The sequence below is a fragment of the Canis lupus genome, chromosome 34 (assembly GCF_003254725.2).
Source record: "Canis lupus dingo isolate Sandy chromosome 34, ASM325472v2, whole genome shotgun sequence".
Classification (NCBI taxonomy): Eukaryota; Metazoa; Chordata; class Mammalia; order Carnivora; family Canidae; genus Canis; species Canis lupus.
The window spans coordinates 11,590,916-11,604,313 of NC_064276.1; the positions used below are offsets into that span (position 1 = coordinate 11,590,916).

Here is a 13,398-nt window from a genome sequence, read left to right on the forward strand (position 1 = left end):
TGACTCTTCCAAACTACTTCTGTGAAGTGTGTATTTCTTGTTGTGAAGTTTCTCTCATTATCTGTGTGGTCAGCCAGTGATTTCCTTAAATGTCAGGCTGCAAATAGCGGGAATAAATGATCCAGTCAATGCCCCTGAAGGGAGCTATTGTTGCCAATTTGGCCAGGACAAGAGAGCACCTGTGCCGGCCCCCAAGGGCACGACCAGACCAACCAAAAGGCACAATGCATAGGTTCTGGAGTATGGAGCTCCTGCTGTCTGCCCAGGCGTTGGCTGCTCCAGGAGAAAGGGTTGTTCTCCTGCAGCCCCCGGAGGACTGAGGATGGATGGCTGCTGGCTCACACACTGCTCACTCAGGAGGGACAAGGTGTGCCCCTTCCCTGGTGCTGCACATTGTCACTGTGCTTGTCCAGTTCCAGAGCTGACCCTGATGGTGCGCTTCCACATAGTGGTTATTTCTGTGGAGGACTGACCTCTCGTGCTTCCTGCTCCACCACTTTGTCCTCCAGTGAAGGCTGCTGAGACACACTCTGAAACAGGAGTCACTACCTTCCCCAGATCTCTCCCCATTGCCCTCCATGGTTACACTGCCAAGCTCTGTGGTGTTTTCACCTTCATTCTAAACAAATAGTGTGCTTCCCTGTATTTTCAGTAATACTGTGATCACCTTCACTTCCTGAGCACCTCCTGTGGGTTTTTCTCTCACATCCTGCCTCAACCAGCATTGCTGTCCCCTCTGTGGCCATCTGTGGTGGATGCCCTACTACTATCCATGGGCTGAGAAGTTTGATGGCAGCAGTCACCCACCTGGCTGCTGTGGCACCCCTATTACCTGTCAGAGCCCTGCTCCCACCTTGGTGCCCGTGACTCCATGATGGAGCCCCTGAAGGACTGCCCATCCCAACAGCACATCCCTCAAATCTCGGCTTTCTACAGTCTTCCCATTCACTTCTTCTTCAGGGAATGGCCGTTCATCATCAGCAAGGGCTTCCCTTTCATTTCCTATAAAGTTAGATCTTTACTCATTCAGCATCAGTTTGTATCTTGACTGTAATTCTCAGGTGCCGGCTCAGGGAGGGGGACTGCTGCACTCTACAAACTTAGAAGTCTCCCAGAGACACTTGTACTTGTAGGTCTTTCAGAACTTCCAGGGGCAAACTGTGCACAGTGCAGTGTCTGGTTTCTGCTGCGTGCAGCCCTGAAAGTTAGAATGAGCACCATCCTTGGCCCTTTGGTAAGAACCATGCCCTCCCCTCCTAGCTGCCCACCCATGTGAATGGGATGATAGGTCACCTGATGGCAGGGCCTGGGAACACAAGGTCAGAGAATAAGCTGCCTGCTTTCAGGAGCTGGTGTGAAGACACCGGGGCTCCTGGGGAGCCAAGACTCACCACCAGTAAGCAGAGTTGTGCAGGGAAGGCACCAGGTAAGAGATGGCCTGTGCTGTGTCCTTGTTGCCCCTTCCTCAGTACCAAATGGGCTGAGACCCTCCTGCTCATTAGGCGGAGCACCACTTGTCTCCATCATGAGAAGCCAGCATTCCCCTCAGTACAACTGTGTCAGCAGCCACACATGGAAGTGAGTGCTCTGAACTCAGGTGGCAAGGTTATTGCCTGGGTCCCAGAGCTCATCAGGGGCACAGCCAGGTTCATTTGCTGCCTCTGGCAGCATAACAGATGCATCCATATCCCCTGTTATTTCTCTCTCTGCAGGTTTCAAAGGAAGAATAAGGAGAAATAAGGCAGCCCATGAGAGGAGACAGTGCCAAATTTGTAGATTCAGCCTAAGGTAAGATACCCATGTTTTGGGTGTTCAGATCAACCCAAGTTTGACTCTCTAAAGAGTTAAATATTTTCTATGGAAAAAAAAAAAAGGAGAGATAACCAATGGATGATCCCGGGTGGGACACTTGTGTTCTCAGTGACACAGAGGACAAGCTTGAGTTCATATAGAACATGGGTGCCTGACATCCCATGCTCACCCGCCTCCTGCTCTGCAGATACAAGAGGTGGGGCCAACACCTAGCAGAGGCATCAGCTGGGAGCTGGCCCTGGGCGTCCTCTGTGTGACCACCAGTCTGAGCTGTGGACCCCAGAGAGCAGTGGTGGCCAACTAGTGGCCAACTCACTAGTGTGCACACAGAGCAAGGGCCACAGACAGTTTGATGAGCACTAGAACAGAAGGGCTGAGGGGCTCTGTAGAAGCTCAGACCCGGCCACCCAGGTGCTGTCTGCCAAAGTGCCCAGTGATGGCGCTGTCTGCCCACGTGATCCTTGCGGGGTGCTTCTGAACAGTGCTACCTCATCGAAGATGTTTACCACGGTAACGCCTCCCCTCAGAGTACACGGTGCTTGAGTATGTTGGCCTCTTACCATGCCTGTGGCATGGAATCAGTAGCTCCTGGAAAAGGAGGTAGAGGCTGAAAGGGTGAGTTTTTTTTCTCTATGATTCTGGAGAGGACTCAAGTTAGGTTTTAAGGATCATAAAATACAAACCAGTGGCGTAAGTGACAGAGAGCCTGCCTCAGGTCCACTCACATGGCAGCTTGGCTCCCAGGTAGACTGACAGCTGGGAGCTGTGTGCTTGCCACTCATGGGGTGCAGGCGCTCTAGACTGGTGAGGAGCTGGGGATCCTCAGGCCAGGGGCAGAGGCAGAGAGACCCAAAGAGAACTCCGCCATGGGCACCGCTTCCCCTGGGGGGCTACATCTTCCCAGCTTTCCAGGAGGGAGCCAGAAGACCAAGCTCAGAGCACAGCCAGAGTGGCAGGCAAGGGGGTGATCCCATAAAGTTGGGACTCAAATGGCTATCCCTGGATTGTCACTCTGATGGAATGCAAGAGTAACCAGCCATCTCAAGCCTCAGAGCTGAAGGGAGCTGAGAAAAATCTCTGCCAACAGCTTGGAAGGACAGACTGTCCCTGACTTGATCCCTAGACTCCTCAGGCTGAGGATTAGCAGGTGCTGGGAGGCACCAGGAAGAAATAAGCCGCTCTCCCCCAACGTGGCTGCAGACACAGACACACAAGGGTGTGGGGCAGGGGCTCGGGGACAAAAGGCAGAATAACTGTGCTTATTGTTTTGGGAAACAAAAGGCAAAGTGAAAAACATCTGATGAGGACAGAAAACTTGTTTAATTTACGTGCGTATTTGAAAAAAACAAAACTTAGGGCTCACAGTTCACTGAGGCATTTAGCGGCATGGAACACAGCTGGAACCTGGGAGCATGACCCCAGAGCTGGAGGGTTCCGTGGCCAAACATGGAGGCTGGTGAGCAAAGCTGGGCCAGATCTGTGGTGTGATCTGTCCCAGCAATGGGGGGAGGTGTTTATGGGTGGAGAGCCCTGCGCTGCCCTAGCTGCCAACCCACAGGTCCTATGATCTGATGAGCCCAGGAATGGTGAATGAGATTCTAGATACACCCTGAGTCCACCGGCAAATACCAGAGACAAAATGCGTATTTTTAGATACTCAGCAATACAAGTCAGAGTCCCTTCCGGGGTCTATCGATTAACTCCCCTCATCCCAGTGGAAGCCTTTACTACGGTGGGGCTGCTAGCCCGGGGTGCCCTTTCTGGCTGACAAACCTCTTAGGATGCAGGTGGAGTAGGCATTTCTACATCAGTAAGGAATGTTAGCAAATGAAAAGAGACCATGTTCAATAGAAGGTTTTTAAAAAGATTTTATTTATTTATTCATGAGAGACAGAGAGAGGCAGAGACACAGGCAGAGGGTGAAGCAGGCTCCCTGTGGGGACCCCAATGTGGGGACTCAATCCCAGGACCCCCGGGTCACACCATGAGCCGAAGGCAGATGCTCAACCTCTGAGCCACCCAGGTGACTCTTCAATAGTGTTTTTAAAATGAGGTCCCTGGGAATAAATTGAACAAAAGATATGGAAGACTTGCAGAGAAAACAATGAAACTTAACGAGAACATTGTGAGGAGCCCTAAGGAATGCAGACAGACATGGCCTATGGAGCTGACGCCTGGAGACGCCAGGCCCCACAGCGTGGCTGCTGCAGGACACCAGCCCCAGAAGCTGCTTCTGATGTGTGTGTGGGATTGTGCAGATCCTGGAGAGGAAGGACAATTCAGGACGGCGAGCGCGCCGTTTTGAGACCTCTGTGCAGTTACCCGTAGAGCCCGGCATGGTGGCTTGCAGATGCCGGGGCCTCTCCGCCTGTGAGCACACGGACACTGAGTTTCAGGCAAGGCTGACTGATGACTGATGAGCAGGGCTGGGCAGGTTTTAATAAATGCTGCTGGAAAGTTTGGTGCCACGTGGGAAAAACTCTAATGAAATTAGACCCTACCTCACACTCTACACAAACTAATCTCACATGGACTAATGACATGAAGGGACAACTGTAGAAACTTGAAGATAGTGTCGAGTGTATCTTTCTGTCCTCGTCGTATCTGAGGATGTGTGCAGTAAGGTTTTCTTAAAGGTGCTAACCACATAGGGACGCAGGCATGCAGTAGACCACACGGAAACGAAGGACTTCTGGATACATCGAAGGGTCTCATCAAAGAGTGAGAAGTCCCACCAAAAACTGGAAACACATTTGTAAGTGACAAAGGACTAGTATCCACAATACGTAAAGGAGTATGACTAACGATGACAAGCACCTCACAGAAGAGAGGACCCGGAGGCCAACAAACAGGAAGAGAACTTCACCGTCCAGGTCATCAGGCTCAAAGCCACGTGTGGTGGCGTGATGTCCCCGTCGCAGGAGCAGGTGTTGGTGTCACATCACCAAGGATGGCGGCCGCAGGCTCCCACAGCTGCCCGAGGCCGTCAGCCCCGTGCTAGGGAGGATGTCTGGAAAGACACCCACCCTCTGCTCCAGGAGCCCAGCACTGGTCGTGGGGGCTGCCGCGACGCCTCGACAAGAGGCCCACATGGGGACGCCCCCACGAGGCCACTGCAGGGCGAGTCTCCCAGCACAGTGTCTGTGGGCACCTGTGGTAGGTCCTGGGGGTCCTCGCGTGTGCTGTGACTCAGGTCATCCCTGTGAACATACAGCACTGCATTACCCCCTCCCGCGGGTGGGATGTGTCTCACAGAAAGTGGCCCCTGGGCGGTGGGGCAGGCAGGGGTGGGCAGGGGTGGTGGGGCAGGGGAGCCTGGCAGGGGAGGACTGTTCTCCCTGACTGCAGTGTGAGGCCAGCCGCTTCCCCTCCCCCTGCGTACAGGGAGGACACATGGCGCTCACCTCCCCCCCCTTTCCCCTTTCCCGTGATCACGGTGACTTTCCTTTGCTCTGCAGGAGCCCCCTGCCCATCCCCAGAACCTTCCTCCTGCAAAATCCCGGCCTGGGAGTCGAACCTGAAGAACCTCATGCCCCTGTACCTGCTGCCCAACCACAGCCAGAACATTCTGTCCTGGGAAGACGCACCCCCGCACCGCCCTCTCCACCGCTGAGGAGCCATGCCCGTTCCCCAGAACCTTCCTCCTGCAAAATCCCTGCCTGGGAGTCGAATCTGAAGAACCTCATGCTCCTGCACCTGCTGCCCAACCACAGCCAGAACGTGCTGTACTGGGAAGACGCACCCCCGGGGAGCCAGCAGGTCCAGGGCCCCGTGCCCACCGCCCTCTCCACCACCGAGGAGCCAGGGCAGGGGCAGGCCGTCCCGGGGCCGCAGCACCTGTGGCACGGCCAACCTGAAGAACAGATGCCGGAGGTGGCTCAGGCCGGGGCCTCTCTGTCCAGCCGGGGTGCTGAGGGCCTGCCACCCACTCAGGGCAAGAGTGGGCTCCCCTTGCGGCCCCCCTGCCAGGAAGCCCCTGAGTCCACAGCCTGCGTTTGGCCACCATCGTCGACCTGGGATCACAACGCCTGAGGGCTTGGCAGGGCCGCTGTGTGCAGAGGGCAGTGCATCCTGGAGAGTCCCCAGGACCATTCCACAAGGAAGGTCCCCTTGTGTCCCCTCCCCCCCACCAGACACCAGGGGGGCTGCAGCCTGGCTTCCTCCTGAGGGGAGCGCTGGGCAGTGTGGTGGGGAGTCTGGGAGGCAAGGACCCCAGCGCCTCCCGACCCAGGCCTCGGAAGACTTCCAAGAGCTCTGTGTTTGCTCAGCATAGAAGTCCCCTCCCCCAGCCCCACTCCCCCACCCCGTCCCGCCCGCCCCTCCTGCTCTCAGCTTGGCTCCCTAAGTTCTTGGAGCCTCCAGACACGCCCACGTGCTGTCCAGGACTCAGGACCCACCACTGTGCTGCTCTCACTTGTGTCGATGAGCAGCATTGATAACAGGTTTGAACTTAAGCAGCTTTTAAGGAAATTCTTCAGAATTTCTCAGGAAGTTATATTACAGGACATAATAGAAATTAATTTTATTGGCAATAAACTTTAAACCAATCTTGGTTAATTTTACATTTGAGTGCCAGGTGGCCTTTTTGCAGTCTTAATGTGCCCTGCCTGCCCCCCAGCCTGAGCCACCCGGCGCTGGGCCCCGAAGTCCAGCATGCACCGGCCGGGTCTGGGCCTGCAGAAGTGGCCCCCAGTCCACCCCATCCCCCTGCCCCAGCTCCCAGGCAGGCAGGTTGGGAGGCTAACCTGAGGGCGGCCCGAGTGCAGCCCATGTGGGCAGCAACTCTCTGGACCCCAGAGGTGGCCACCTATTTCTCTGAGCAGTTTGCTGTGGCTCCAGCCTGAACCCACAGCCCCCTGCTGCCGCGTGGGCAGGCTTGCTCGCCGGGCTTCCTGGAGGAGGTGGCCCTGGCCCAGGCTCCTCACCTTCCATGCCTGTTCCTCCAACAGGCACCCTGTACTCCCTGGGACCTGCCCACCTCCCCACCATGCTCGCCCTCACCCATGGACCTCCCTGCAGTAATCATTTCCACCCTTCCTCCTGATGGAACCTGTTACCTGCAGGCCCTTCCCCAGGTGGGCCAGCCCTTCCTGCCAGGCTCCCCTTCCCCATTTCTGTATCTCCCTGCATTGCTCCCAAGCCTCCCAGGACCTGTTCCCCCCAAGTGCTTGAAACTTGGTCATGGCCCCCACATGGCAGCTGCCCGACCTTGTGTCCTGAGAGCCTCCAAGTCCACACAGGCTCACAGGACCACAGAACCCAGCACCTGCCTGACCTGACATCAACCTTGAGAGACGATCCTCTGGCTCCTAGAGGGGACGTAGTCTCGGCCTCCCACCCAAACTCACACACCAGAAGATTCTCCAACAGAGAACAGGTCAGAAACTAACCAGGTCTTGACAAGGACGACAGGCTGTGCGAGCTGCACGTGGAGCTCGGTGCTGCGGACACGGCCGGGGGCCACATGAGAGTCAACCGTGGAGCAAAGCCCAGGTATGTGACACAAAGGAAGGGCTTCTGGCTTTATGGTGAAAGTTTCACCACAAAACAGTTGGCGCTGTCATAAATATGTAATTTTGTTGCATCCTGTATTTATACAGAGTGCGAAAACCCCCAGGAAACTTTTGAGAGAAAGATGAACTGAGACATAAGTGGTGAAGGGTTGGGGCTTCTTTGAAACCAGGCCTTGAGCCAGAAGCAAAGGGCACAGGCGGCAAGGGTCCAAGGTGAACCCGGCAGCAATCGGCTGAGCTGAACGGGCCCAAGTTGAGAAGCTTGGTGTCTCAGAGTCTAAGATCAGTGAAGACAAGCTCATGACCAAAGACCACAGACCATCATGGGTGAGAGTCAACAAAGAGTAAAGAGAGGATTCAGACGCCCAGGAACGTGAGAAATCAGAAATACACAATAGTAAGTGGGATGCACAAAATATTTAAATGTGAGACCGAAAGACAATAAGAAGAGGATTTTCTAAATGATCAGGAAGTTACACAAAAGGCCTGAATATAATTTTTAGAAATGAATATGCTTGTTACAAACTTAAACACCAGATTAGAGCTAGCTGAAGAGAGAACATTGGACTGGAACATAATTTGAGGAAATTATCAGAACAATGCGGCCACGAGGGTGATGTGCAGGAAGCCCTGGCTGCAGCGGAGGGTGGGGCCAGGCCTCACACATGTCCACCTGGACTCCAGGGGGACACGGGATGTGAGAAGGGACGGTCCAATATTAGGATCGCCCAGAACTCCCCAAAGATGTGAACGCAGAGGTACCAGGGCATCGTGCACAACTGGCAGCACTTCCCGGATGGTGGATAGTGTGACCCTGCGAACAACCGGAAGGAGAGATCACCGACAGAGGAGTGGCAGGCGGAGGGCTGCCTCCCCAGCAGTTAGGCCAGAAGGGAGGGAGGTGAAGAGCTGTCAGCCCAGCATCACGCACCCAGCAACGCCGTATGTACGCAAAAGGACAAAACCTGCATTTTTAGATGATAGAAATTGGGCTTACCAGCACCAAACCTGCCATAATGTGACTCTGGAAAAGACAGAAAGGAGGGGTGCCTGTGAAGTGTTTGTACAGAGGCCCCGGGAATAAGCGGGAAATGCACCCTCATGTGCGCCTGCTTCCTGGGGGCCGCCGGGCTGAACACACAGTGAACACATAGATCCTGACAGTGACCTGCCTGATTCACGGGACGCCCGTGGGCCTGGCTCACAGAGAGGGCGCGTGGTCTCCCCCGGCACACACACCGCTCCAGAGACAGAGCCTGCACTGCCCTGTGCCCCTGAGCAGGTGTCACCGCCCGGGCCCCATGGATGTGCCCTGCTCCTGGCCCGTCCCCATCCCCGCACGCTGGACCCAGTCCCCCAGGCTTCTGGACCTCCTGCTCCTCGCCAGCGGGGTCCTTGTGCTTGCAGCTCATACGCCTTCTTGAATCTGTCAGTTTGGGTTTACATCCCATGTGGAAGCACTTTGGCCATTATTTTCCTGATGCTTGTCTGTACCCCTGCGCCCGATATTTCCTCCTCTTTTGGGGGGCTCCAAGTGCACAAGCATGAGGCTGCCCCACGGACACTGAGGATTAGGCTTATTCATTCTCTGTCTCCTGATTCACTTTGGGGAGTCTCTGGTGCCCCACGTGGAACGTCTGACCTGCTGCTGCACCATCTGAGATACTTTCCATCTCACACACCTGCTCACACCCCACCTACTCAACCGCGCTGCTGCCGCGACTCCCACGTCTTGACTGGACTTTCAGGCCCCGTGGGATGTGGTTACAATGCTGCACTAACGCCCTCGGTCTGCCCTGGGTCCGGCCCAGGTGACTAATTGGCTGTCACTTGGGGCTTATTTTCCTGCTTCTTTGCACTCCTGAGACTTCTAAGTGGATCCCGGGAGTCATTACGTTTCCCTCTCACGGTGCTGAATAGTTCTGTATTCCTATAAATATTCTTGACATTTATTCAGAGATGCAATTATTTTAGTTCGATGTTTGTGCCTTGGCTTGGGCTGACCGTTCCCCCGAGCTCACCTCCTTCCCTGTTGTCTCCCTCTGCACCCTGTGGGTGCTGAGCCCGCGGGGTGACCGTGTGATCAGGTGCTGCAGCTCCCTGCAGCAGGGGTGTGGCTCCGGTCCGAGCCTCCGCTCACTCGCCCTGACCGCCCTGACCGGGCTCAGCTCTGTTGTCATGAGGTCCATCCCCTGAGCTCGCAGCCTCCCAACTTCGTTCACTCACCCGGGGTGACTGCCAGGCCCTGCCTGGGTACCCTCCCCACAGGGCACGTGGACGCTACCCAGCAATTCATGGGGACCCCGCGCCCTGCTGCCTGACGCCCAGTGTCTTGCAAACCTTGCCCCAAGTGTGAGAGCGTGTCTACTTCCCATCACCTCGGCTCGACACGACCGTCTGCCCTGTGACAGTTTGCTGCACCAGGCTGTGCTCATCTGTAAGATCAGGAGGTGCCACCGTGGGAGCAAAGCTGGACCTTCCAAGGCCCAGCTGCCACGTCACCGGGAGGCAGAGGAGCACGGTGCTGCTGTCCCCACCCTGTGAGGGGTCTCAGTGCTTGGAGGACCACAGAAGAGCCCCAGCCTCGATTAACTGGGGAAACGTGGGGACTGAGCCAAGGACAGATGCCGTCACCACGTGGAGCTGCCCCTGACGGGAGCATCCTGGGAGCCTGTGGCCCTTCTCCGTCCCAGAATCCGTGTAAGTGACCCCTGCTGCCAGGTTTTCACACACAAGTGGCAGGAGCTCTGACCTCCGTGGTGGTGACCGGCCGGTCTTTGTCTCTTTTATTTTTTTAAGATTTTACTTACTTATTTGCCAGAGATGGAGAGAGAGCAGGAATGGGGAGCAGGGAGCAGCAAGCAGAGGGAGATGCAGACTCCCGGGGAGCCCACGGGTCTTGATCCCAGGACCCAGGATCACGACTTGAGCTGCAGGCAGACGCTTCAGCAATGGAGCCCCCGTGAGCACCTCAGCTTTTATCACTTGAGAGCCTGTTGGGGTAGCCGCTTTGCTCACCATGACCTGTCGTGACTTTGGTGTGCAGGACAGTCCCACAGAGGCCTTTCTTCCCTGGAGCCCAGAGCACACGGTGCTTCACGAAGATGATGAAGGGAACACACGTTCAGGGAACCGTGAGCACGTGCAGGGTACCCCACAGGACAGGGACACACACAGAGGGCACAGTGGCCACCAGTGCCATAGTCATGGCCACCATGTGTCCCCAGGGAGACCCCAGCGCCAGGGTCAGCACCGCAGGTTTGTGCAGGGGATGGGGAGGGGAGTATAGGGGCAGAGCGGATGCAGGATCCGCAGCCCGAGGGCATGAGGCATGGCTGCACCAACAAAATCAGTAACAGACTTCAGGTTCTGAAAATCTTGAATAAAAATCAGGGAATTAGCTTAACCCTTAAATAAAACCGTGTGTCCTGTTCTGTGGCTGCAAGGAAACAGTCGTAAGGCACAAAAGCACGTTTCTGAGGTAAGCGTCACACACTGGCTGTGGGCACCAGCCCTGCCCATGTGACTGTGCATCCTCGGGCCAACGGCTCAACCTCTCCGAGTCCCGAGAGTTGCCCGGCAGCAGCTCCACAGTCAGGACTGTGCTGGCCTCCAGGACGACCCCGAGCCCTACCCAACGCTCTTCTGTTGGCCTCTTGAGAGTCTTACCAATTTTTGCACACGGGACCCACATTTTCGTTTTGTCTGGGTCTCGTGTGTGTAGCCGCCCTGACTGGGATGCGCGTCTGCAGGGTGTGCAGCAGAGCGCAGCGCCGCCCGAGCCAGATGGCTCACCCGGCCATCTGTCCAGGGCACCGCTCATGCCCGCGGAGGACCCCCGGCACCGGCCAGCAGCCAGGACCGGGCAGCCCCGAGAAGGGATGGCACTCCCAGGGCTGGTGGCTGCCTCAGCCACAGGGGATCATTTAAGCTCCTTTTGCATCTCAGCACTTTCCCCATCGTTGAGTGGCATCAACAGGAAGCCCAGCCAAGCTTCCTTCAACGAGTGCACAGCCCGTGGGTGGGACGGGGAAGCCTGCACAAGTGTGAGGTCCCCAAACTCTCGGTGCCGCCAGATGGTGGGCCAAGGGGGCGCGGAGCCACGGCTTTGCGTGCATGAGCTCCTGCCGCTACCTGAGCGCAGGCTGCAGGCACCTGGCAAAGTAACATCCCACGTCGGGGAACCCGCCGGGAAGGACTTGGATAAGTGGTCACGTGCATTCTAACCAAGAAGGTGTGCTCAGGTCTCTGAACCTGAGGACCCTCTTCCTGCCCACGGCTGCCCTCCACCTCCTTGGGGGCCTTCCTTGGGACCTAGAGCCTGACAGCCTGGCAGGGACACCGGCCCAGCTCTCCTGTCCTTCATCCTCCAAGCACCTGACACGAAACCTGCCCAGGAAGCCAGGACGGGGCAGCCAGGCTCCTGCTGAGCCACTGTAACTGCTGGGCCATACCTGGGAGAGCCAAGGAAGGTCTGCACTGGGTGACGGCGCCCCTGCCAATCATGTCCCCCTGGACCTCAGGGTGTGATTTCATCTGGAGAAAGGGCCTCTCCAGATATGATTAGGGGCCTCGACATGAGGCATCCTGGATTATCCAGGTGGGCCCTGATCCAATGAGTCTTTACTAGACACAGGAGAGGCGACCCTGTGAAGACGGAGGCGGGCGTGGGATGCCGGGAGCCCCGCCCTGAGTGTGCGGCTCTGCCCACGCCCTGACTTGGGACTCCTGGCCCCAGAACAGACGGGTTTCAGGCTGTCAGCATGTGGCCCTTTGTCCGGTGATCCCAGGAGACAAGCCCAGTGTCTCACATGTGCAGACCGCTCGGGCCACGCCCATGCAGCTGCCAGGCAGATGTGTGGACGCGTCCTGCCAGCTGTGTTGGGTTGCAGTAATGAGAGGGCAAATGGAGGCTGTCCAGGTCACTGGCGGGCCAGAACCTGGAGGTACAGCTGCCTCCCCCACAAAGGGCACACTAGCCGGAGGGGGGCCGGTGACCCCCGGACCAGGGTGCGATTCCATCATGATTCTGTAGAGCAGCACACCTGTGAACCGAAAACACTTTGTGCACAGCCAGTAATAGTCCATGAATGGGACGGACCACAGCCCCAGCTCCAGCCACTGACTGGTCCAGCGGGGCGCTAGGCCAGCCCGGGACATGGGGGCAGGGCCTCCATGGGCTGTGGCTCTGCCTGTCTGGTCCTGGGGATCCCCTGGAGCCCGCCCATCACCCACGGCCCGCCTCTCCCCCTGAAGAACATGTTTCTTGCACATCCGTGCTCCTGAAGCCTGGTGCTCACCTCCATTGGGAAATCACACTGCACTCGCGTCAGAGCACAGCACGGGTTTGCACAACGGAGCAGACATCTTGGGCTCACACGATAACGAGAACATGGAGAGCAGAGTTTTTCGTGACTTCACCTGCGCTGTTAGTCATGACGCCCAGGAGAAGGTGGCGCAGGGGTGCAGCCAGCCCCAGCCTGGACAGAGCCCGAAGTCTCAGCAGGCACACCTCTGCACGGATGCCCGTCTGTCGCCAGTTTGGAGCAGAAACCAGAGGGGTTGAGAGGAGGCACGGGAGCCAGGACCTTTGTGGGGTCGGAGTGGGCTGAGCCAGGACACCAAGAGCTGCCTGTCCGAGGCTCCCAAAGTGTCAGGAAAAGCTGTCCCGTCCCCACCCCCTGCTGCCCCAGGCAGGCCGGCAGGCAGCCAGCGGTCCGCTGGGGAGCCAGCACCAGCCCCCCTCTCAGGGGCAGCACCCCAGTCTGCTCTGCTGCCTTTGCAGGCTCTGTGACCTGGCTGGAATCTGGGGTGAAACCCAGCGCCCCACTCCTACCTGCGGGGTCCTGCCACCACTTCTGGCTCCTCTGAGGGCAGGGCAGAGCCTGGAGGGGTCCCAGCCAGGACTTAGGAGGGTAACGGCTCCTCTGCTGGGTCCAAGGGAGGCTCCGCAATGAAGTGACTTCAAGGTCACCCCCCTCCGGGCTGGGCTTCCCCACCGGCGGGCGGGCGTCCTGGGGGGCTCGGGGGGAGTCCCAGCGCTGGCTGGGGGGGGGGTTTGCCTCCTGACCCT

At 57.2% G+C, this 13,398-nt stretch overlaps 1 protein-coding gene and 1 long non-coding RNA gene across 5 annotated transcripts in view; one reads left to right on the plus strand and one right to left on the minus strand.

The window, feature by feature from the left end:
• ZDHHC11B (zinc finger DHHC-type containing 11B) overlaps positions 1-6,374 on the plus strand; it is a 43,783-nt gene extending 37,409 nt beyond the window's left edge. For all 4 annotated transcript variants that reach the window (XM_035710304.2, XM_049105820.1, XM_049105821.1 and 1 more), the window contains exons 13-14: positions 1,713-1,788; positions 5,271-6,374. In XM_035710304.2, the coding sequence (XP_035566197.1) occupies positions 1,713-1,730 (18 nt within the window). In that variant the 3' untranslated portion in view covers positions 1,731-1,788; positions 5,271-6,374. The remainder of the gene's footprint in view (positions 1-1,712; positions 1,789-5,270) is intronic.
• Positions 3,663-13,153, minus strand: LOC125754338 (uncharacterized). Its single transcript, XR_007408293.1, has 2 exons — positions 12,626-13,153; positions 3,663-5,012 (listed from the first exon to the last, which is right to left on the minus strand). It is a non-coding gene; the product is annotated as an uncharacterized LOC125754338 (long non-coding RNA).
• Positions 13,154-13,398: the final 245 nt, after the last annotated feature.